General features: G+C 43.1%; 1 protein-coding gene across 3 annotated transcripts in view; it reads right to left on the reverse strand.

Annotated features, from left to right (window-relative positions):
* LOC147710594 (uncharacterized) overlaps window positions 1-25,469 on the reverse strand; it is a 91,755-nt gene that overhangs the window by 24,142 nt on the left and 42,144 nt on the right. Inside the window, exons 2-3 of one of the 3 annotated variants that reach the window (XM_086921272.1) lie at window positions 8,357-8,468; window positions 5,438-5,533 (exon numbers count right to left, since the gene is read on the reverse strand). In XM_086921272.1, the coding sequence (XP_086777398.1) occupies window positions 5,438-5,533; window positions 8,357-8,468 (208 nt within the window). Of the gene's footprint in view, window positions 1-5,437; window positions 5,534-8,323; window positions 8,469-25,469 lie in introns of all 3 variants that reach the window. The other 2 variants (XM_086921271.1, XM_086921270.1) reach the window with 2 other exon arrangements.

Genomic DNA, 25,469 nt, shown 5'->3' on the forward strand with positions numbered 1-25,469 from the left:
AGGTCAACTTCTGCACTAAGTTACCGAGGTTCCACGCAGGCCCAAACATGTCCCCCCATCCCTCCACTGCCCAGCCAAGTCCCCAGGAGACGCAGTGGTTGGCAGCAGAATGTTCCCGGCCCCAGAACTTAGATATTCCTGGATGTACATGAAAGCTGGTATGCTGCCCTTTGATGACGTCTGTTTACATTGGCCATAGTTTACATGGGCCATAATATACGTCCCAGTGAAAGAGAACATATGGTACTCTAGGATGATTATCAGGACAGATTAATGCCATCTGGTTTAGGGTGCATCTTCGAGTTCAGCATTCTGCACCCTCCGGCTCTCTTTATTTTAACTGTAGATATGTTATGTTATGTGATTTGTAAAGTGCACGGCTGCCCCAGCAACGGTGCCTCCCAGTGCTAATCCCAACGACCAACTGAGAGAAAAGAGACGTGACGGGGCCAGGATGGAGGGATTAACTAGGAAAGGGATAGGTCTTTATTGCTTTCCGGAAGGCCCCATTGTTTTAAATGCTTTTGATGTTACCAGGGAGGGCATTCCAAATGTCGGGGTGAGGGCATGGAATGAAAGGCTTTCGGCCTGGGCTCTTTTGACACGAGGGACACATGCCAAGTGTTTTTTCTGAGGAGCGCAGCAAGCGGTTCAGAATGTAAAGAGTAGGAAGATTGGCTAAAATGGTGGGAGCTTGGGCATTCAGAATTCTGTGGGAGATGCACAGTACCTTGAAGTGGATTATTTTCTCCGCCGGAAGCCAATTCGTAGAAGGTTGGAAACTGTGCAAAATGTGCGAGGAGCAAAAAGCATCAGGGCTGCAGCGTTTTGTGCCCTCTGTAGGAGATAGATCCCTGCTTTGTTAGCGCCTAAATACAGAGAGGTGAAATAGTCCAGCCTTGTATAGTGGACTGGACGATGACCTGGTGGTATGGGCGAAGAACTCAAGCAATGCAAGTCCCTGTAGTAGTCCGAAACATACACCAGCTACTGACTTAGTCTGTGCCTGATACGTCAGGGCAGAGTCGACGCCAACATTTTTTACAGTCTGCTTAGGCAAAGGGAGGGGGGGGGGGGCCTTTAGCGCAGCAGACCACCAGCACTCTCTCCATGGGTGGGTGTTTCTACCTAAGAGAAGAATCTCCGCTTTATTAGTGTTCAGCTGTAGGCAGTTGATCGTCATCCAATCTGTGATGGCCGTCAGATCTTCTCGATAATTGGCCACATGTTGATGAGAGTCATTACATAGCAAGACTACAAGCGGAGTGTCATCAGCACAGGAGACCACAGAGAGGCCCCTACCCCTAGCAACAGTTGCTAGAGGTTGAATATAGATATTGCATACAGATATTGAACAAAGTGGGGCTCAGAGCAGATCCTTGTGGCACCCCTGATGCAGAGTATCTGAGAGCTGAAGGGAGGGGAGATTACTTGGAAGGATCTCTCAGCTAAAAATTATGAAAGCCAGTTTAAGGCAGTTAATCTGATCTTGTAGGCGCCCCAGAAGAATCTGATGTGACCGTGTCTAATGCAGCGCTCTGGTCAAGAAGAATCAGAACTGAGGTATTACCTTCATCCAAGGAACTCTGTAAATGTTCGGTAACTGCGAATAGGGCAGATTCAATGCTATGGCAGGGTCTAAAGCCATTCTGCGAGGGGGTCCAGAAATTCATTGACTTCTATGTATATGGTAAGAATAGAATTGATGCAGGCCTCTCTAATTTTCGCTACAAACAGTAGGAGTCAGACGGGACAGAAATTCTCTGGCTTGGAGTCATCCAAGTGTTTTTTTTTTTTTAAGTAGGGGGATCAGTTTGGAATGCTTCCATGTGACAGGAACTTCTGCAGAGGACCCTGGACAAGTTCATTAGGTCACAGAAAACTGGTCGAAGCTGGGGTAGAAATTTCTGATTTTGTAGATGTACTCGACCGTCTTAACAGAGGAGGCAAGCACCTCACATTGGTAATTCGAGGTAATGGTGGATTTATTGGATTGTGATAGGGCTTTAGCCAGACCCCCCAGGATATAGCGGCATGGATTAGCAAATTTAGCGGCACAAAAATGGAAATTTAGCGGCACAAATATGTAAATTTAGCGGCAATTTTGCGGCATTTTATTTGGCCATTTTTCCTACAACAAACACAGAAATCTTCGTTTTTTTAGTTATTTAACAACATGAAGCTATGTATGTATACTAATGTAAGCATTCCTCCATAGAAACACTCTTGATTGTGGGTTTAAGTAATTCCCTTTTCCTACAGCTTGAGGCCCGCATAAGGCTCGAGTGCCCCCTTCTACATGGGCATGCCATCAATATTTATATATAGGTACCCAACCTCACGTGCCCGCGCTCGTCAAACCGGGCACCTTGGAGTACAGTACTCGAGGTGCTACAAAGCAAAAATACTTTATGGCCGCAACACGTCGCACATCTTTACAGGCGCACGGATGGGCTCGGGTGTCATAACTTTCCTTCCGGTCCGTTTCCGATGAAATTCGGAGTTTTCCGTGTTTTGGCTTGCCTGGAAACATGGAGCCACTTTTGCATCATATTTCAAAGACAGAACAAAATATAAGTAGGTAGCTTTCCAAATTAAAACACCAGGTGATCGTATTCTTTGATTGTAGAAAATGTTGGGGGGGGAGGATGTGGCATAACGGCAAGAGCTGCCCATGTTGGGACAGGCGAACCAGGTTCGAGTCTCGGCGTCTGCTCAACATCCTGTGATTCAGGGCACATAACTTAATCTCTCCATCCCTACCCAATTTTTTTTTTTAACGAAACTGGTGATCACTTATAGCGTTCTACTTCTTATATCTTCGGTCGTGGTCGCTATATATTAAAAAAACATCAAAAGAAGAGGGAAAAGACGATGGAGGAGAGATACGGAGTTATTAAATGATAGAAAGAGACACTGACAGGGTAGAGCATGATCGAGTGACTGACAGCGGATGATAGCGAAAAGAGATTGGAAGTCGTATTGAGAAAACCTGCGATCATTTGGAAAGAAGAATAAGATGCAGAGGGAGGGGGTTCGGCGTGCTCAGCACTCTCCTCTCTCACTGCACACACAGAGGCTCGAACAATCCCACCACACCTCCCAAAAAAGCCCTTCTCAAAATAAGGAAAAAAACAGCAGCAGCTTTTTTATTTCAAAGAGTAAACACGGCGGGGGTCTGGAGGTTATGGAAAAAGAGGAAACCATGGTGCTTAATCAACCGCGCGCACACTTTCCTCAGTAAAATTAACCAGACATGCATCCCTGGAGCCCATCCAAGAGTTAACCCTCGCAGTAACTTTAGTAGCTAGCGTTCTGATAGCTCACCGTGCCTAATTGAAACCAGTATATATGATCTATGAAATCTGCTATTCACCAAAAGACTTACAGAACAGTTGTGAAAGTAATTGTCAGACCCCATTCGGGTGCACGAGCAGAGAGAGGGCAGACGGGCTACTGCCACCAACTGGGGTGATTACGGTAATTAGGCAAACACAAAGATGTACGGAGCACTGAAGCTTTTCAGCCACTCGCCCCCAATCACGGCGGAGACAGACACACCCTCCTTTTTCCATTGGCTCATGGCAAAATGGCGGATTTCGCGGGCGTTTTTGCAAATATCGCGGCATTTGCACGGATCGGCCGATTTCGCGATTTTTTTGCAAATCGCGAAATCGCGATAAGCTGGAGGGTCTGTTTAGCAAGCTATGACAAACATATTTAATAAAATTAAGTTTAAGTTCCGGTTTGAGAGATTTCGCTGGGGATCTCGACTTAATTTCATTACAGAAGGTTGTCATAGCTTCCTGGGAAAGCATAGGGAAAGCGGGTAGTAAGAGGCAACGGAGCTGGTGGGAACGTTGGGGCCTGCCTTGTCATTAGGGGGGGGGGGGGTTAGGTTTTGTAGATGTCCTGGACCTTCTTAACAGAGGAGGCAAGCACCTCACATTGGTAATTCGAGGTAATGGTGGATTCATTGGATTGTGCTGGGGCTTTAAGGTCTTTTAGCAAGGTAAAAATGCTTTTAGCTGGATTGCTGCCATTTTGAATTTTTTTCTGCAAAGTAGTCGGCTCTTGATTTACGGATGGATTTGTGGTAGTCCTTGACGGCTGTGCGATATTGTATTTTGAGGGCAGGGTCATAGTGCTATCTCCACGCCCGTTCAAGAGCCTTGCAGTTTTGTCTTGCTTGGGTCAGCATCTTATTAAACCACGGACTGGATTGAGTTCTACAGCTGTAGGTGAATTTGGCGGGATGCATTAATCAAGGGAATGCGTGAGCCACTCAGACAGAAAACTGTTTGCAGTTTCAATATTCCCAGAAAGTTGAGGCATCTGACTGAGGAGGAGGTCTCGAAAATCATTGACATCTAGCTTGAGCCAGGGGCGTTTTAAGATGGACTTCAAATGAGCAGCCGAAGGAGGTCCTTCCCCCTGTAGTGTCATAGAAATAAGGTACTGGTCAGACTAGATCATAGGGAGAGCCTGCCCGACTTTTAAAGCAGATGTCTTCCTCTCGCCATTCCTTTCCTAGGCCTGATGCCTCCTGCCTTCCTAACCTTCTCCAAACTTGTATTTTCTTATGCCAAGTAAAAAAAGAAAAAACAGAAGAAAAAAAAAAATCAAATGATGCAACTTAATGTTTGATCCTCCCACACCACAGATAGAGCCCATAGAGTGAGCAGGCCCAGTGCCAAGGACACAATATTAAAGCGTGGTCTCCATTTAATACATTTCTGTTCTCATGTGGCACATCCATTTGTCTATGGTTACAACTTAAAAATTCATTTCACTTTTGTGGTTAGTTTTAGCCACAAATAGTGAAATGGAATCAGCTCCTATCTCGCGACTTCCTTGAAAAACATAACTTTTAGATCAGCATCTGTGAAATGAAAATGCCTTACATGGGCTTCTTTTGCTGGCTGGCTGAGAGTGAAACAGAGCTTTCTTCAGTCATCTAATGCAGCCAATATTATTGCATTCAGAGTCTACACATACATGCACGTGCCAAAAGGTACCAATATTGTACCTTACAATTTTCACCTGTGTTTGTCCTCGCAGATATCAAAATAAGCGTCATTTCACACTGGTGCAATTGGTTTCAAGACTAAATCTTGTTTCCTCTGTAAGACATGGCTTTGCACCATTCAAGATTTAGTATGTCTCCATATACTCCTTATTCCAATAATAGGAGCCGGATACTAAATTGGACCCTGATGGCTCGGCCCAGCGGCTGCCTTTATCAAGCAATTTGCCTGTGCTCGAATTGGAAGTACTCCGTCTGAACTCATGGAGCATGGAAAAATGACTTACTGGGAGCAGGTACGGCACATGGTGAGCCAATAAGTAGGATTTTCCCAAGCATAGAAATGTCCCTTCTATACCCCGGACGCTCCTTTTATTGATACACCGTTCCCCCATGCCCACCATGGCTCACCTGAGCAAATTTTCTGAGGCACTTGCTCCTTCTTCACATGTAGTCGGCTGTCTTCTTCTACACATCTTGAAAACACAGATGTAATCCCTGGTAACCCTGAAATTAGGAGAACACAGTACATTTACTGTGTGTAAAAAAAGCACATCTAAGAACAAGCAATCAGACCCAGAAAAAGGACCTGCACATTGTGTGTGTGTGTGTGTGTGTGTGTGTGTGTGTGTGTGTGTGTGTGTGTGTGTGTGTGTGTGTGCCACTAAATTTCACCTGTAGGTTCACTGCACCACATGCTTATTTACGTTGTACACAGAACAAACTGGGCTGTCTATGCACTAGGTGTTGCTATATGGCAAAATCAATAGAGTTCAGGGTAACAAGCTTTTTTTTCCAAATATATATATATATATATATATATATATATATATATATATATATATAAATTTATTTTTTACAATTTACATCACATCATCTACTTAAAAATGTGCTTTTCTTTTCTTGAAAGTGGTTGTGTGCTACGTGAAGGGATGCAGATTTTTTGTGCGTGGCATAAATTGCATTGGGCATTCAATCCTTCCGATCTACAAAGCTTTAGAGTAGGAAGGACAGTCCCCAGAAATTCGGACGTCAGTCAAGAGGAAGCTACATCCACTTACAATTAAATCTTTATGAAATCAAGTCATATCTACATGAAATTCCAACCTTTAAATACATTCTTAAAAACGTGTATAGAAATGATCAAGGCCTACAAGCAGTAGAAGTTGGTCGCTATTGCTGAAAATGACAGCTGAGCCATCGGCAATGACAAGCAATAAATCGAGGTTGAATAGAAGAGGTGACAAGTTGTCTCTTAGAATAACTTTGTGTGGAATATATTTTTCAAAGCCAGGAAAATAGTTCTGCTCAGGGGAAACGGAGGGGACATTTTTGCTATAACAAGCAAATTAAACCTAAAAAGCATAGATTTCGAATACATAACAACACAAAATAATCAAGGGTAGTGCACAGTAATATAAAGCCAGGCTTCGATGAAACAATGTATTGCTAGGACAGTCTCTTCACATGGAGTAATCCGCTTCATACAGTGCTTTTCTGGCATACTTCCAAATTCCTTGCTGGACTGGTACTTTGGGTCACGCTTATTGCGTAGGCCTGGATATCAATCTCCCAATATCGTCTCAGATATGGTTTCCTAATTATCATCTATTAAAAAAACAATCTTAGAAGTAATAGAAATTCTACATACATTCATATGGTATTTTGTAAATGATATTTTGAACACAATAACTATGCCAGGCAACATTTCTGTATTCGATATTCTGACACTAGCGTTCCGAAATGTAGAAAAACACACAGTCGTGAGTTTTACATGAAACTAAAACCATAAACTAGTGCGGCTTGAAATCTTCAATGTGTAGATTTTCACACGGGGGATAAGAGCCCACAGGAGATTCACAGTAGTATGCCTGAAAACATGCACATGGTGCAGCTATCTTGGCTTACGCCTGTGAATGTTTGAGAGTTGGAAAAAATATACTTTCAAGTAGAGATGCAAACCGCTGACCGTACTTTGCAAGGTTTTTTTGGCTATTGCGATCTCAGTTTTTTAAGAGACAACTGAAGTGCCAAACTCATGTATCTACATTACTGAAGTCTAAACAGAAGACTAGTCATCGAAGCTCATTAACTCAATGTTATCAGTGTTAAGCTTTAAGTTGCTGAATCCCAGTTAGTCAGCCATCATGGTAAGGCAAGACTGGTAATTGGACTGTGACAAACCCTAACGGCCATCAAGACAGGAGAATTTGGATATCATCTTCATACGCTTCTGGTGAGAAACTACAAGGTTTGATAACATTGGAAAGTATGCTCATTTAGGGCACTCCTGCATTGAAGCCAGATGTGTAAGCTGGGCTCTTTCACATAGTTCAGGAGATCTGAAACAGAAGTAGGGTAGTATTTTTTTACTAAAGTGTGATAGTTGATGTTTGATGGGTTCAATCTGATTTGCTTTGTTAGAGTTTACGGTAAACTTAATCCATATATGCTAAAGTGAGTTCGGGTATAATATGTTTTGTTTATCATAAGTAATTATGGGTAAATGATTTGGGGTACTCCTGCACCTCTGGTAGTACAGGGTATCGAATATGGTTTAAGGGATAGCAAAATGCTCTATGGAGTTCAAGACATTTTATTTGGAAGATTTTTTGTGATGACTCTGCTTGTCTTGACATGTAGAATGAGGGTTGAAAGTATCTCATGGATGTGTTTAAAGGGTTTTCCAAAGGGATCTTGTCCCGTTTGGTCAAGTAATACCCCATTACAGTATTTTCTGCCTGGGAATGGATACGTGGAGTGGGTGCAGAAACTGGAGCTAGACCTGTGATACCATTGCTCATATAAATCTATAATCTCTTGTAACGTGCCTGGTGTGTACGAACTCTCGTCATTCACAAGTTAAATAGAAGTGGTAAACCCTTCAAGCATTAATACATTTGCCTTGGCAGCTTTAATGGACCCATCCCCACAGGCACTCCTGTACGAGATGTCATAACCAGTGTCTTTTGACGAATTTACCACAGGCCCTTAGTGACTCTCCTGCTGCAAAGTGTATTTTAGAGTTGCCTACTGTCCGTTACAAAAATCAGGCTGAATGGGACAAGAAAGCAACTTAACATCTTTCCTTTACACAATTCACAGATTCAGCTCCAATACTTTTTCCAACTAAGATTAGAGGGGACATTACAATGACGATCAATCACCCATCGATATGTTTTAAAGTTTGCCAGCTATCTAAACCAACAACGCCAAATCGGTGAGCATGGGTTCTTGCTCGATATGTATGTGGGGCAGCAGTGCCCGCAACAGCTGTTCAAGTCATAAAAGACCCACTCTGCCGTACAGAGACTGGAGGACTCGACTCACTCTGTGACTCGTCGTTTTCTTCGGTTTCTTGGGCTGTGCACCGATCAGACTCGGACAGAGGTACCTCTTCAGGCTCTTTCTTGACAACAACACCAACCAAAGCATCCGGCATCTGAAACAAGAATCATTAAGTCACTTTCTATTGCATTCTCTAAAATTCAGTTTTTTTTTTAAAACAAATTTTGAATAAATGTTTCTAGCACATTCTACCTTATTTTGAAACCTGAACCTAGGTACAGAAAATACAGTCCTTATATCTTTCCCGTGCTGATCCTACACCAGACACACAAAGTCCCTTCCAGTCAATGACAGGGTACTAGCTCAAACCCGGATTCCAACTGCGTGCGGTTCTTGGGCGGTAATAACGGGATTATAAACACGTTTTTACAGAAACATACATTTGAAATGTGTAAGATGCTAATCTTAAAGGAAGGAAAGAAGGTGTAGATGGTACTGTCCCATTTCCCTGGTTTAAAGCTGCTACCGGAAGTACTTGCAGGGAAGATTTTTGGTATAATAAGTAAAGTGGTCTATTTCGAAGTTTAAGTTTCGAAGTTTAAGATCGGCAGTCCTGACATGTTTCGTTCAGCCCTGGAACTTTCTCAAAGTATATTTACATATATATATATATATATATATATATATATATATATATATACGCACACACACACATATATATATATATATATATACACATACATATATATATACACACACACATATATATATATACACACACATATATATATATATATATATATATATATATATATATACATATAACCCAAACAACAGCCCACATTTGAAGATGCACTCCATGACAGGCGAATCCAGCCTCGAGCCTTTATTGGGCAACAAACCAGCTTGCAAACCAGAGTATTTCTTTAGCTTTGCCCAACGCGTTTCGGAGCCTCTTCTCCTTGGTCACGGGCCTTCATGCAAATGAGCAGATGTGAGAGGAACGAGTCTCATAATGGCCATTAAATCACCTTCTGGTGGGCTCAGGGGATCCATGGCTTCTTGGAACTTCTAGTCCTGTTGCTTACATATTACCCTCATTAGGTTCTGCCTCACAGCAATAATATTATAAAAGCTCTCCATAGAGCCCCCAGTTGTGCAGCCACTATATATTTACGCCAACCTGTACTCTGCCAAACGAGTTCAGTGTATCTGGATCAGCAGTCCACTTGACAATCCTGTGGCAGTGCAATCTTCCCTACCTGGACCGTCCGGTACATTTTTATCAAACAACAGCCCACATTTGATGATGCACTCAGTGATGGGCGATTCCAGCATCAAGCAAAATCCTTTATTGGGCAACAAACCAGCTTGCAAAACAGAGTATTTCTTTAGCTTCGCCCAACGTGTTTCGGAGTCTCTTCTCCTTGGACACGGGCCTTCATGCAAATGAGCAGATGTGAGAGGAACGAATCTCGTAATAGCCATTATATCACCCTCTGGTGGCTTCTTGGAACTTGTAGTCCTTTCGCTTACATATTACCCTCATTGGGTTCTGCCTCACAGCAATAATGTCGTAAAAGCTCTCGATAGAGCTCCCAGTTGTGCAGCCAGTACATATTTAAGCCAACCTGTACTCTGCCAAACGATTTCACATTTTGCCTTGTGGAGATGCTGTGCGTTGTTCTCGGCAGAACCACGCCGGACTACATCTTCTCCACTCTCCCCTCACGGGAAGCAACCAACGATGAAATTAAAATTCCCTTTATTTTCATGAATTGTTTGGGCTACCTGATGTGTTTTGGTCAGAACTTTGACCTTTTTAGAAGGTGCCGCCCTTCAGCACGTTCTTAAAGTTTATGAGCCTCCTGTTCCGGTAAGCGCTTTGCATGTTGGTACTTGTGGTGTGTTAAGCAACATTGCTTTTTAAATCCCTCCAGTGGAGGATGCTGATAATTTTATTATTCATGTTCTTTGCTGGGATTTGTTCACCGTTGCTCACTTCACCACCCTTGTCGTGTATGTGTGAGACCCTCGCAGAGTCCAGTCTTATGGCAGCGCTCCGCTGAACCCTATTAGTTTTCACAGGTTTTCCTTAGGCGGTTCAATTTCGGGCAGCCTGGGCGCACTTCACAGGCGGTGCGTTGTTCTCGGCAGAACCACGCCGGAATACATCTTCTCCACTCTCCCCTCACAGGAAGCAACGAACCGCACTCCAACGATGAAATTAAAATTCCCTTTATTTTCATGAATTGTTTGGGCTACCTGATGCTTTTTCGAGCCCCCCTAGAGGCAGAATGGGTCAGTAAGTTTCTATCCTGCCCCCTTTTCTTTTTTAAATTTTTTTGTGGGACTCGGCTCAACTGAGTCCCAAGATGGGTGCCAACACTTGAAGCGTTTTTGACTGGGTGTGAGTGTTTGATTGATTGATTCAGATGCTCCATCCATCACCACCCACTTTTGTAACACTTGAAGCGTTGGCAGCAAATCAAATTTCAGAAGCATTTCAGTAAGATTTTGGGCTACCAGATATATATATTTTTTTAAACCGAAATCCCTCTGAAACTACTCAACGGATTTACAACAAATCACAAACGGCACGCTTTCTGGACCAACATCTAGCCTTTGGCCAAATTTTGCTCAATTCCATTCAGCGGTTCGGGATGTAGTAGTGTTCAAAAATGAAATTTCGCCATAGACACAACATGTGAAAAACACATTTTAGGACCCCACCCTTTTTCCTCTGCTCCCGCTTGACGTATCACACTGACAGGTAACAGTAGCTGAACCCAAAAGGCGAAGGTTCTTGAACATTTCGTTGATTCGTCAAGCGATGCTAAAGTTATTGGCAAAAACATAAATGCTTTTCCTATGGAAACTTTGGTCTTAACTACTCTAACTACCTACTAGCGACTGCCAGAAGGTTAAAATGTGTGTGTGTGTGTATGGGGGGTCAGGTCTCACAAGAGGTGAAGCACAGTGGGTCATAATGTTACTCCTCTCCCTCAGCAATGTTTAAAATGTGCATGTTACTGTGTATGCATCTGCATATATGGTTTAAGCCATGCTGCTCTGGCATGCGTAGGAGTCATAAACAAAGGTACTTAACCTGAACCAAAAGCCACAGGAGATTAAATCCCTTTGATTAGTCCTTCCGATTATTAGCCGAGATTTTTTTTCAACCGTCATGTGTTACATTCTCCCCGATACACATTCATCTCTCTATCTCACCTTTCCCCATATCTCTATTACATCATCTGCCAAATTCCTCCTTTGGCATGTGCTCTGTTTACTTTCATAGGAGATTCTATGTGCTGCATGGTTGTCTTACTGAAGGGTTCTTTACTGTTGCCCAGTTGCATCTGGAGCTGTACATGGATGGACCTATTTTGCTGTGCTGAGAAGAAGGAAAATACTACTTATGAGTATGCATCTGTTCTTGGCATGTAGAGCTGCAGAGTCTCACACTGTGGATTAGCTCGCCACCTGGTGTTGGGCTCGGATGATTGCATGTTGTGGTCTTGGAAGAAGTCTTTGTAGTCACTAGATAGGTGACTCCTTCCTTGGACGATAGTGCGCATGGGCACCGAATCCATCCTTAGATTGTTTTTCGCCAAGATGGGAAATGATGGAGTTAGTAGAGAGAAAAGAAGGATGTCCATGCGTGTATATCTAATTAAGATAGAACTGGAACAGATACAGGTCTCGGGGAGGCGGGTGGGCGTGTGAGACTGCAGCTCTACATGCCAAGAACAGATGCATACTGGTAAGTTGCATTTTCCGTTCGAGGCATATGAGCTGCAGATCTCACACTGTGCATTGATTGTACAGCAGTGTCTCCCCTAGAGGTGGTCACCTGTATCTGTTGCAGTAGTTTGAAAAAGAGTTTTGAGGACAGCTTGGCCTACAGCAGCTTGCTGCTTTGCTTGCACATCAACAGAATAGTGTTTAATGAAGGTATGTGTTGTAGACCATGTTGCTGCTTTGCATAGATCTTCTAGGGGAATGTTCTCTAAGAAAGCCATAGATGCTCCTAGTTTGCGTGTGGAGTGCGCCCTAGGAGGAATTGTTAATGTACGTTTAGCTTTTTTATAGCATATTTGTATGCATTTTACAATCCACCTTGCAATTCCAGCTTTAGAAATTGGGTTGCCTTTATGTGGTGGTGAGAAAGATACAAACAATGTTTTTCAAAAGGATTTGGTTCTGTCAATGTAATAGAGCATGGCTCTTTTTACGTCTAGGGTGTGTAGAGCTCTTTCTGCTACAGAGTCAGGGTTTTGAAAAAACACTGGCAATTCTACTGATTGGTTTAGATGAAATGGAGTAATGACTTTAGGAAGGAATTTGGGATTTGTTCTTAGGACCACTTTGTTATGGTGTAATTGTAAAAATGGTTCTTATATAGTGAAAGCTTGAATCTCACTCACTCTCCTGAGAGAGGTAAAAGCAACAAGGAAAGCGGTTTTCCACGTGAGGAACATTTGTGTAAAGGTTCAAAGGGGGGGTCCCATGAGCCTGGTAAGAACAATGTTTAGGTTCCACACCGGAGAGGGGGGGTAACCTAGGAGGAATTATTTTTTTTAATCCTTCCATAAATGCTTTAATTGCAGGCACTCTAACTAATGAGATGTCTATTTTGTAGGTACGCAGCAATGGCTGCAAGAGGTAGTCTTATGGATGAATATGCTAGATTACATCTTAGTAAGTGTAGAAGGTAGCATATGATGTTCTGGATGGAAGCATCCAAGGGGATCAGTTTGATTATTGTTGCAGTAAATGGCAAATCTCTTCCATTTAGCTGCATAGCAAGCTCTAGTAGTAGGTCTTCTGGCTTCTTTAATGATATTCATACAGTCTGGTGGTAGATTAAGGTAACCAAACTAAGACTTCAGGAGCCACATCACTAGATTCAATTGACTTGGATCTGGATGCCGGATTTCTCCATGGTTCTGCGTTAGCATGGATGGTGTAAGACACAGTCTTTGGTGTGGACCTAGAGAGAGTTCTAGGAGTGTTGTGAACCACGGCTGGCGTGCCCATGTGGGAGCTACTAGGATCATAATGAGAGACTGTTTTAGCTTGCACAACTACTAGTGGCATATGTGGGAGTGGCGGAAAAGCGCACGCAAATCTGCCTGACCAGTTCATCTATATCGCATTGCCCTTTGACAGCGGGAGGGGTAACCTGGCAGCGAAGGTTGGGCATTTAGCGTTTTCATGTGTGGCAAACAGATCTATGTCTGGGTGACCCCACTTGCGAAAGAATGGTAGAAGAACATGCAGATGTAGTTCCCATTCGTGAATCTGTTGTGTGTGTCAGCTTAACAGATCTGCAATCAGATTGTGAACCCCTGGAAGGTGTTCTGCTAGCAGATATGTTTTTTTGGAATGGCCCATCTCCAAATATTTTGTGCAAGCTGGGACAGTTGCAGAGAATGTGTGCCTCCTTGTTTTTGAATGTAGTACTTGGCTGTCATGTTGTCCGTCCGGATCAAGACAGCTTTGTTCTGTACATGTACTTGGAAGGACTGGAGTGCTAGGAATATTGCTAGCAGCTCTAGGTGTTTGATGTGGAACACTTTTTGTTGAGTGGTCCATTTTCCCTGAGTCGTATGTTGTAGGAAATGGGCTCCCCATCCTGTCAGGGATGCTTCTGTTGTGAGTACTATCTGTGGAACTGGCTCGAGGAACTGCCGCCCTCTGGACAAGTTTTTGGTGTTCTACCACTGCAGAGAGCGATGTGTGCGCCTGTCTACCAACACCAGGTCTGTAAGTTGTCCTTGAGCCTGGTTCCACTGTTGTGCTGGACATTCCTGCAGTGGGCGCATTTGCAGTCTTGCATATGGTACAATACAAATGCAAGATGCCATCATGCCTATTAGTTGCATGAACACTCTGGCTGGGAGAGAGTGTTGGTCCTGAAACCTTGTGACTAAGGCTTGAGTGCTCTGTATCCTGGCTGGACTGGGATAAGCTAGAGCTGTAGAAGTGTTTATTGTGGCCCCTAGGTATTGATGTACATGAGAAGGCTGGAGATGTGACTTGGTGTAGTTGATTCTAAACGCTAAGTTGTGCAATGTTTGAATCGTTTGAGATGTGTGTTGGACAAACTGGTTGAATGACTTGGCTTTTATGAGCCAATCGTCTAGGTATGGGAAGACATGGATGTGTTGTCTTCGGAGATGTGCTGCTACTATTGCTAGGCACTTTGTAAACACTCTTGTTGCGGTTGTGACTCCAAATGGAAGGACTTGAACTGATAGTGCTGTCCTTCTAGCACAAACCTGAGATACTTCCTGTGAGAAGGATGTATAGGAATGTGGAAGTAGGCGTACTTGAGATCTAGTGTAGTAAGGAAATCGCCTTTTTGTAACAATGGAAGCACTTGTTGTAAAGTGATCATATGAAAATGATCTGAGTGTATACACAGATTGATGGGCCTGAGGTTGAGAATTGGTCTTAGTGTCCCGTCCTTCTTGGGTATTAGAAAATACAGCGAGTAAACCCCTGTCCCTTGGTGTTGTAATGGAACTATTTCTATTGCGTCCTTCTGAAGCAATGCTAGAGCCTCTTGTTTGAGCAGCGCAAGACGTTCTATAGACATTGGACGCTGTCTGGGTGGTATATGTGGAGGGGTGGCTGTGAGTTCTAGGCAGTAGCCATATTGGATAATCTGTCTTACCCACTTGTCTGCTGTGATGGAATTCCAGACAGGTTTGAACTGTGCTATTCTCCCCCTACAGGAGTGGAATGCTGTTGGGGGAGCGGAAGGAAGTCACTGCTTTGTGATGGGAGAGGTTTGATTGTTATTACCTCTCCCTTTGTTATTGTCTCTGTAGCCGCCTCAAAAATATCCTCTATTGGAGGATGATTGTGTATTGTTTTTAAAGGAAGCGGAATGGTCTACTCCAGCTGGTTTGGAGCCTCCTCTATAAAAGGAGCGACGAAAGGAGCCTCTTGTTTGTGTGGACTGCAAAGCTCCCATAGATTTAGCAGTCTCCGTATCTTTTTTCATTTTTTCTAGGGCTGTGTTTACAGCTGGGCCAAAAAGCTGCTGTTGAATAAATGGTTGATTTAATATTGTAGTTTGCACCTCTTGCTTAAATACGGAGATGCGTAGCCATGCATGTTGTCTGAGGAGGACGCTAGTATGTATTGCTCCAGACGCAGTGTCTGCTGCATCAAGTGCACACTTGATGGAAGCATTATAAATTAGCTTACCCTCTTGTATAAGGTCATTAGCCTGTGCTTTGCATTGGTCAGGTAGATGCTGTAGGAGTGTTTCTAGCTGATCATAATGAGCCCCGTCGTATCTTGCGAGGAGGGCTTGTGTATTAGCTATGCGCCATGTGTTACCTACCTGGGCAGCTATTCTCTTGCCTGAAGCGTCTATCTCCTTGGACTCTATCAGGAGGTTGTGCATCACCTGATGTTTGGGAGTTTGATCTTTTTCTAGCGTTGGAAACTACTAGTGAGTCTAAAGGTAACCATCCTTTAAAGTATGCAGGATCCTCAGGAGCAGGCCTATATTTCTTTTCTATTCTGGGGTTTATGATCCTAGCCCGTACAGGGTCTTTAAACACTTCTGGTGCGTGCTTAATTACTCCTTTGATCATAGGAAGAATTTGCAATGACCTCTGGGCTTGCTCAAAAGGGTCAAGTAGAAAATCCTCTTCTGCCTCATCTGAGTGCATTGTGACCCATGATGGATGGTAGCTCTATTGAGTAAGTGTCCAAACCCAATATTATCTGCAGGAGGTGAAGGTTTGGATGGGTATGCATATGGATCAGGACTATCTGGTACATCTTGTGGAACATATGGTGGGATTGGGTACTCACAGTCAGGTGGATCTGTTGGGTAGTTAAAATGGTCATTTGGGTCGTCCCCTCCCCCTATAATATCATCATTGTCATTATTAGGAGGAGGTGTATGTTCTGGTGAGAAATGAGTTGGAGAATTTTGAGGTGGTGAAGGAAGAGGAGAGCTAGATTGAGGTATAGGAGAAGAAGGGCGCCTTGGTGATGTAGCAGAGTCCTTCTTTACAGGCACTGGATGTGGAGGTGCTGTATTCAATTTCCTCTTTGTGTGTGGCCCAGTAGACATATGTCCTGTGTCTGGGTAAATATAGATCTTTTTCTGTCGAGGATCAGGGTGAAAAAGCTCCTCTTCTTAATATAGATCTTTTTCTGTCGAGGATCAGGGTGAAAAAGCTCCTCTACTTCAGGAGCGGCTTCCGGTGCTGATTTTTTCGGTTCTGAGTGTGGTTGTGTCCTTTGGCGTAGAACTTGGCACCAAAGATTTTGGCTTTGAAGCCGAAGCTGGTTTCGTCGGCGTGGAAGCGTCAGAAGCAGTCTTTTTTTTACAGTCGGAGCGGATTTGACTTTCCGAGTCGACGGTTTCAGAGTTATTTACAGAGCCAGGACTTCTTTTGTTTCAGTGCTGATGGAGCTGGTGGTATCGGCACATGCGGTTTGCTCGGTCTTGAGCTACCGGAAGGCTTTTGTATTTTCTTCGGAGCTGAGCTGAGTAGCTTTTCGGTCGCGACTGGGCCCCGTAGGCGGAGTGTTGACCTTTGCCTTTGATTTGGGGGTTGGTGCAGGTGGAGTAGTATTCATGCGTTGACCCGAAGGTATGGAGTCATCGGAGTCGTCTGCCCCAGATACAATTGAGATCTACGGAATCTTCCTCAGGTACATCTGGACCTTCGAAGATGTCTTCTGGTTCCGGAGCTGATCTCTGCATGATTTGTCGACGGGCCCTTAGACTTCTAATAGTCTTCTTGGATCGAAACGATGCGCAGGCCAGACAGCTGGTCTTGTCGTGTTCTGGTGATCAGCACAGGTTACAGACCTTGTGATGGTTACTGTGCAGGAATTTTGCTCCACACTGGGGGCATTTCTTGAACGGCATCCTTTCCATGAGCTGTAGGCCTCACGGCGCGGATAGGCCCAACGTCCCTAGTCGACGACCGGAATCGAGCTTATGAGATGTAGTCAATGTTTCTTGATGTCGAACGTTGTTTAGAAGAGTTTGAAGTAAGTTTTCTGACACGTTGAACTACTTAGAAGTAGTTTCGAAGCGGAGCGGAAAAGTTGCATCCGAACCCAGTGGCGGAAAAAAACAATGTAAGGATGGAGTCAATACCCATGCGCACTATCCTCCAAGGGATGAGTCACCTATCTCGTACTACAAAGACTTCTTCCAAGACAACAACATGCAATCATCCGAGCCCAACAACAGGTGGTGATCTAATGCACAGTGTGAGATCTGCAGCTCATATGCCTCGAACATCTACTTTTAATTTAGAATTGGAGTTTGGATATAATCTAACATCATGGCATTGCAACATGTATACTGCGAGACTTTAAACAGTGTTTTCTCTGGTCAGTTGCAGTATACTGTAGCAATAATTGTGAAACTGTATTTATTAGGATGCTTGTTCCAAATAATGTGTTCTTGGGCCACAAATATTTTCACACCATAACAAATAAATAAATCATGATGAATGCTTTCCAAAATGCAGTGGTATAAAGACTCATACTTTCACAAGAAACTGTGAAATGTGGAAAATAGTTCACGGTTTCTATGAAATGCGGATCTCGTCATAAAGGGGACATTTCTGAATCACTATGCAGACCTTTATCACTTTACTGTTGTTAGGCTACAGATTCGAGAAGTTGTAAGTGTGATCTCCACATAGGATTGGTTTAGTTTGCCAGGATTAATATCCGTTTCTTTCAGCTCGTAATATGAGGGACAGAGACAGTTCTGTTTGCAGCAAAGTTTCTTTATTTTTATTCAAACGACGAGGACAGCCGACACGTGTTTCGCCCCCTCTTGGCGATTTGCGCCGGGGCTTTCTCAAGGCTAAATGGGTTTAAGTCACATCCAAAGTTCCAGTTTCATAATTTGTACATTATCCATATAAAAATATATTTCTTCAATAAAAATCATTTCTGTTCAGGCTAATGCCTCCGTTCCTAGGTTCTTCCCTGCATGGCGATTCCTGGGTCAGGTCCTTCCGCCTGTTGTTAGGCTACTAGGATTACGGGCGTAGTGGAACATTTATATGCCACGGTTAACTAAATTATGCGGCAAAGAACACAAACTATGCAGCACATACTCTGGCAGTATTTTATTCATTTGAGCTAGAAACAACATATGCACATGATGTGGTAATACGGCTGTAAATATTGTAGCCATAGAATCTTTAAATATACTGGCACCCATCATTGATTTTATCAACAATTTATTTATGAATCCTGACGAAAATCTAAACAATCTAATTCTAAGCAGTGCATATTGTTGGCTGGAAAAAAGCGGTTTTCCTGTGCATCTAACCACTCCAATATAAACATGTAACATTAAAAATGCATAACGGACATTACATGTACTATAGCACTATACTGCAATCTTGGGGTTCTGATGACGTTCACAAACCACTCAGCCTTGTGGCTTAGGATGTCACTAGAACCCCTAGATGATAGTATTGGGCCATATTACACCATTAGTCTTTATATGCCTATAAATTGTCTTTACAATTCCTGAAAGAGGAAAATATTGTAGGACAGAGTTTTTGTTCCAAACTGCTTCTATTGCATAATGACAAGGAACTTTTATAGGGCCAAATGTCGAACCAAGCTATGCAAATTTCAACATTGAGAAGTTTAAGAAAGAAGTATTTCATATCCCATGCTTTCCTGACAAGATAGGAGCATGGTTCTGCTGTATAGACAACATTTGTATAAACAAAATAATGTGTAAGGAAGTAATTCAGAAAACCTTTTTATTTTAGAGAACACATTAAATAATCTCCATTACGGAGTATCATTGTCCCCACCAACCTCCATTGGTTTAATTCTAAAATCTCCAATTCCAGGTATCCAATATTGTTTATCGGGCAAACAAACATTTAAATACATAAATAAAAACCACAGCATATATATTATGAAAAAGGATTTTCTCTTCCACATGCAATCACTTTTTAAATATATATGGCTGCAGTATTCAATAGTCCATGGCAATCCATACGGAAAGTAGTCCAATATCGATACACACCAGAGGAAACAACAGAGCCCTCAAACATATATGGTGTGTATTCAAATCATATGCACAATGTAATCTGTAATTGGACTCCTCCAGTCCAAATGGTCAACATTGTCATAATATGGACATTTTACAACACATATCTTATTGAAACGGGTACACTAGAGTGTCCAAGCTATTAAATTTACAATCTAAATTTGAGCCAACATAATTATGCTTTTAGATAACAGTCATGTTAAATGATAAAAATATTCTGAGTACCAAGCTTGAATCAAAGAAGATATAACTGAACAATCAGTCTTGAATCAGAGCACAATGAAACGTTTATCTCAGAAACACAAAAAGGAAGTTTCATCAAGTGTACTGATGCAATTAAGAATCATCTTGACTGATGGGAATCATCACATATGTCAACAAGCAAGCAGAATTACATTACACATTTTCCCGCGGTCATAGTTCTTTGGCTCCAATATTCAAATACCCGGCTACTGCCAGCACAACAAAAAAGACAGAAGAAATGCTTTCATAAAGCCAAAGTAGGGCTCCAAACAATAACAGCCCGTGGGTATTTCCTGTTGATGTGCAGCAAACAAGAATCAGACCCTTTGCAATCCAAACTGTCCAGACCAAGACTCCCCAGAAGCAGGGGCGGCTCTAGGCTCATAGTGGCCCTGGGCAGGGAGCGTAGTTAGGGGGACCCGGAAGAGGGGGTCCGGGCGGGGCAGAGCGCGGAGGCCAGTGAAGAGGAGGGGTCAGGGTGTTTGGAAGTGGAACAGAGCCAGAGGCCACCAAATCCCTGCCAGGGGCCACCACCAAATATGTATCCATCCTCAGAGGATTATTATATTAAGGATATATATTGGTGTGGTGGCCCCTGCGATTTGGTGGCCCTGTGCAGGTGCACAGCTTGCACATGCCTAAGGCAACCCCTGCCAGAAGAGAGACAACTTGCCCAGGCAGACCGAGCATAGACTCGTCCCGACATCCGACAGACTAAGACCAATGCTCCTAACAGCTCACAGAACCACAGCACATGTCATGAATACTTCAGAAACTAAAGTTCAGAGAAGAAAGGATTATCAAATGAAAAGATCGTCAAACACGATTACAAAGATTTAGATCAATTATTTCACAACCTAAAATACCTGTCTTTGATGAAATAGTTAAAAACACACATACATAGGTGTCAGTCTATTACATTGACAAGGCCAGGAAGGATAAATTCAACTAAACGAATTGCCCACGTTATTACTTCTCTTTAGGGTGTTCTGCTTTACATCAGCGCATACTGGCAAACAGCTCAACGTATGGTAAAAGAGTTTGAGTAGGTTACGATGTTCACAAAGTACTTAACCCTAAACCACAGCAGGTCTAGATGATGGCCAACCAGACAAACTAGGCTAAATTAATCAGAGGAGACTTTTGTCACTTGTAGAAAGTCATCCAAGGGTCAGGTACACCTACAGCCTATAACGATCAAGTATCTGCTTCCAAATTATAGTGCTATGGTCATAGAAAAACGAACGTGGCACTGTCAGTTTGGCACTCTACCACTTCCTAATGTATCAGACATGCATCAGTGTGAACGTAGCTGGACATTAAGGTTGAAAGAGGACAAAATACAAAAAAAAGGAAAAAAAAGTGTAATTTTACTTTGAAAAATTGTTTCTACAACCCAATTTCTGTTTTCGTTTTATTGATTGTGGACCATGCCTGCAAGTGAAGGCAATGCTTAACACCCTTCAAAGTACAGAAACAAAGGTTTACCCCATTTTAAATGATACCAAATACATCCAACAAAAAAGGTGGTTCGATTTAGGACTATATGCAACCATAACAATACGGGACGACTAAAGTGCAATGGGAAAATTGTCAGAAAAAAATGTGGTATACCGTTATAAATATGGAAATGCCTGCATTTTTTATTTATCGTGAGTGTTCAAGATACCACATCTGTGTCAAAACTCCAATGGTCACATTATCAACAATGTATCTAGGGTTGTACGATACACAACATACTAAGGGAATGTGGAGATAGGAAGCCTTACTACCACATTTAATGGGTATGTAATGCAGTGCAGGCATTTTTGAAAGAGACATCTAAACGGCACGCAGAAAATGGAAGTGAACTCTTTGGAAGTCTAATGGACACTGCTCAATCTACTTTTTAAAACTATAACATTAAATATTACATAATATCCCATTATATCTTGGTAGCAGGAAGGGCCTGTCCTTCGCCACAGTGAAGGTCAGGCATAGTACACAAGAATCTGTCAGAGTAGAAAGGTATGGTATGGAACTGGTAGGCAGGTAATTACTGATACACTGTGATAAGTCTTTTCAGAATGGTGCAAATTTGATGACTTTTCAAGCTTCAGAAGCAGCCTAAGATGATTCAAGAGCGGAGAGCCGACAAAATTCCTAACTAACGAAACTGTAAAGTTTTTTGTCAAAAAAAATATATCAGAAAGAGAATTGATGACCACGGTCAGAGTGCTGAAAGGAGGGCACATGAAAACTTTCGAAATGTATTGGTTACGTTCTCACGCAGATGATTGAAAGGAAACAACCTGATTCAGATCACAAAGAACGCACCGGTTTTTGCACTAATGTACTTACTGTCCATAATTGCTGCAGTGGCTGAAATAAAGGCTTTGTAGGGATTTAACTTTTTCAAAACTTTCTCAACTGGGGGTGCAGCCTTCAGATGTGCTAGGACATTGGGCAATACATTTCCTTATGCATCTTATACAGCTGGCTAAAAGTGTCCCTTTCTGTATAGCCCAACAGAAGACAAGGAAGAGTCGGGACCAATCTGTTGAAGCAAATACTTACAGGCATGGGGTGTCATAAACAGCCATTGATAGCTGAATAGTTCAAACCTTGATAGCTAACACGATTCATTCAAACATTTAAACGTGATTTAAGTTTCAATGCCTCTTAAAATTTTCATCAATAGCAATTAGAAGACGAATGTAACACATCCAATACCACCAATCAATGCATCCCCCACCCTCTCCAGCTTAGGCCCACCTTCTGGATTCTCTGTGAGGGTATTGTTAAGCTTAATTCCTTGTTTGTCACGCTTCAAAAAGGAAGCGTAAACCTTCCTAATGAGCAAATCCCTCCAATAACTCATTTATTGTGCATTCCGCCTTTTCATGACCTATGTTTCTGTGCACAACCTCTTCTGTATTGCTTGGCCCTCTCCATGTATCAATTGTTCCCCTTGTTTTACTGCTGGCTTGTATATAGCTCTGACTTTGGTCCTACTATAGTCCATTCCCTAACCCCATCCTTGTATTTTGCCTATGCCTATACTGTAGCAACTTGTTTATCCCTGTAAAGCGCTCCGATACCCTAACGGGTCATGTTCCCGCTATATGAAATCTCAAATAAAATGAAGCTACTTTCTTCCATGCACTACTTGTATGACAGTGAAAACCTAATCAACCTTTTCAATTTAACTAAAAGGAGACATCTTTCTTTGTGGGGTAGCAGTGCTCTAGACTAGAATTGTTCAGAATGAGTAGCATTTTGGGATAGTGCTGTTCTCTGAACGCCTTGCCTTGGTAGTTCCAGGAGGGTGGCACTGGGTTTTCTAAACTCCTTCTCTCATCACTGTGCTGCTTTGAGGTTTTTTCCATACCCACGGTGCCCACCACAGTTTCTGCAACCATATGTCTATTGAGGGGGGAAATGAGGAACCACAATATTCAAGTATAGAATGTTTTTTCACTAATAGCTCGTGCAATGTATTTTATTTTTTGCAATTTATTAAGTGCAAACTTACACCTATAGTTATCTTGGCAGTAGCTGGTCTAAAATGGTCAACTCATCACTCAGAGACTGCTCTCACTTAGGCGGTATACTGTGAAGTAGTGTAGCGCGAGTAGGATTTTGCTCTCTCTGAAGTGTAAATGAGAGATGGGGAATCGCTAAAGGGACAACTTATGGACACTATTCTCTATCACGTTTCCTCATTCATCACTAGCATTTCTCTCACCTAAAGGGTTTGAAGGAGGTGCAGGACCACAGTATGTGATGTAGCGTGCTTACTTCTCCAAACTCCCAACCAGTGGCAGCTCCTCCACTAAGGTGGAGTAACACCACCACACTGCTTTTATAGCAGTGGAAGAGGGAAATCTAAAATTAACGTTATTACCAATATTTTATTTTTGGTTGCTGCAGGTCTGGGTTTGAGTGGGTGGGGCTGGTGGCTCAGGGTGGAGAGTGGGCTATGCACACTAAGTGCACACGACTGCTTGGCCGGCCGTTTTTTGGCTAGCCAAGCAGTCATGCGCACTTTACATATTCCCTATATGCACAGGCTCCCTGTCCCGTGGATCGGCGCTCAGACCAAACAATGCTGGATTGCAGCATTGTGATTGGCTCAGGGTAGCCTGTGTGCTGTGTGCTGGGTGCTGGGTGCTTCCTGCAGCTTCTTCCGGGCTGGAGTCAGGAAGAGCAGAGAAGTGGAGGAGAAATACAGCAGGCAGAAAAGGTAAGTGCATTTAAACAAAATATATGGTCAACCCCCTCTTGGTCTGCGTCCCTCCCTGCGCCGCTACCCCCATTCCCTACCAGCCGCCACTGCTCCCAACATCACAGATTTCGCCTGGTGCCACTGGTGTCAAGTCTCACTTGTGAGCGATGTCATGAGAATAACATTTTGTAGAGCCCTATCTTGCCCCTGGTGCTCGAGAGACTGGTGCTGCCGCTTCTAATGTCAGAGTCTGAGGTTCCTCGTTGCCGTGGATACAGAATACCTGATCACCCAGAAGGCTGCAACTGCTGAAGACAACCACCTACCCACTAATGACCAGCCTGATGCCAAAGACTAGTGCCATCATGTCAGCCTGCTGTACTGATCCCACCTGGCGGTCAAGTTCAGAGTGAGCTCACCACCATGACCCAGCAGTACAAGAGCAGAAGGAGTGGGACCATTGAACACTCCCTTCCTGCATTGCCAGAGCTCATGTACAGATATGAAGGTATGTGTGTTTGAAACAAGAGGCTGAGAAAGCCGAAAAATTCTGCCCAAAAAAACTTGAAACTTTTACACTGTTAACTTGAATTGGTAAAAATAAACTGAACTGTTGTGCACATCTAAACACTGGGGTATTTTTGAGTGAAGTGCACCTGTGCCTAGTACACGCATAGAATCTCTTGATAGTGGTAGGAGGGTACCTGAAGTGGTGTAGCATCTCAATAAAGCAAACAAACAGGATGTCAATAGTGCAACTTAGGACCCCAATTGCACTGTATAATATTTTGTTTATCTGTGCAATTAAAGTTCTTTATTAGAACTAAAAGATAAGCACTGGACGCTATGATGCACTATTTTGTCTGATGAGTTCTGAGCTCTTGATCCCAACACTAGCCCCCAGGGAAGACCTTGACTGCTCGCCAACACTACTCCATTAGTCAAGTGTAGTAAGGGTGAACTTTGCCCAGTTTGCAGAGCCACTGTAGGACAGACCCCAGGATATCAGTGTCTAACAACATCAGCCACCAGTGTTGGGGCCCCCGAGACACTATCTGCCCTGTGGTCCCCCCAACCCCACGAATAGGCTACGCAACCATCATACTTTCCCCAACATCCATTGTCACTTAATCAAATCCTCACTTTTTCATGGGGCCCTTTGGAAATGAACCATTCATTGTTTTCCTGGATGCTATGGGCAGATAGTTAGTCAGGGAGGCAATAAATATGTGAGAGCGAATGGGGGATGCATCGTACCACAGCATTCGGCCCTTCTGTTAGTTCTTTTTGTTTTAAACCTATATGTTTGCGCTGTCCAGTTGGTTCAGAATCACAACTTGCACTGTGACATGTAGGCCAGTAATACTCCCGATTCTGGTCTACCTTGAGGCTGAGAGAACAAAGTGCCACAACACAGTTTAGTAGCAATTGCAAGGCCAATGGATGTGCTTAACTGACAATAAATTAAAAGCCTTTCTTACAGAAACAACCTAACAGGCCCCTTTCCATATGCGTGGCCTTAGTCTCTGAGCAAAGCCTGTATTCCTACCATGAAAGTCCAGAATCCAGGTGCAGTTATCCTTTGAGCCCCTAACAAAAGCTGTTGCCAGGGCAACACA

Source organism: Lissotriton vulgaris, chromosome 5 (assembly GCF_964263255.1).
Source record: "Lissotriton vulgaris chromosome 5, aLisVul1.2, whole genome shotgun sequence".
In the NCBI taxonomy this organism is placed as follows: Eukaryota; Metazoa; Chordata; class Amphibia; order Caudata; family Salamandridae; genus Lissotriton; species Lissotriton vulgaris.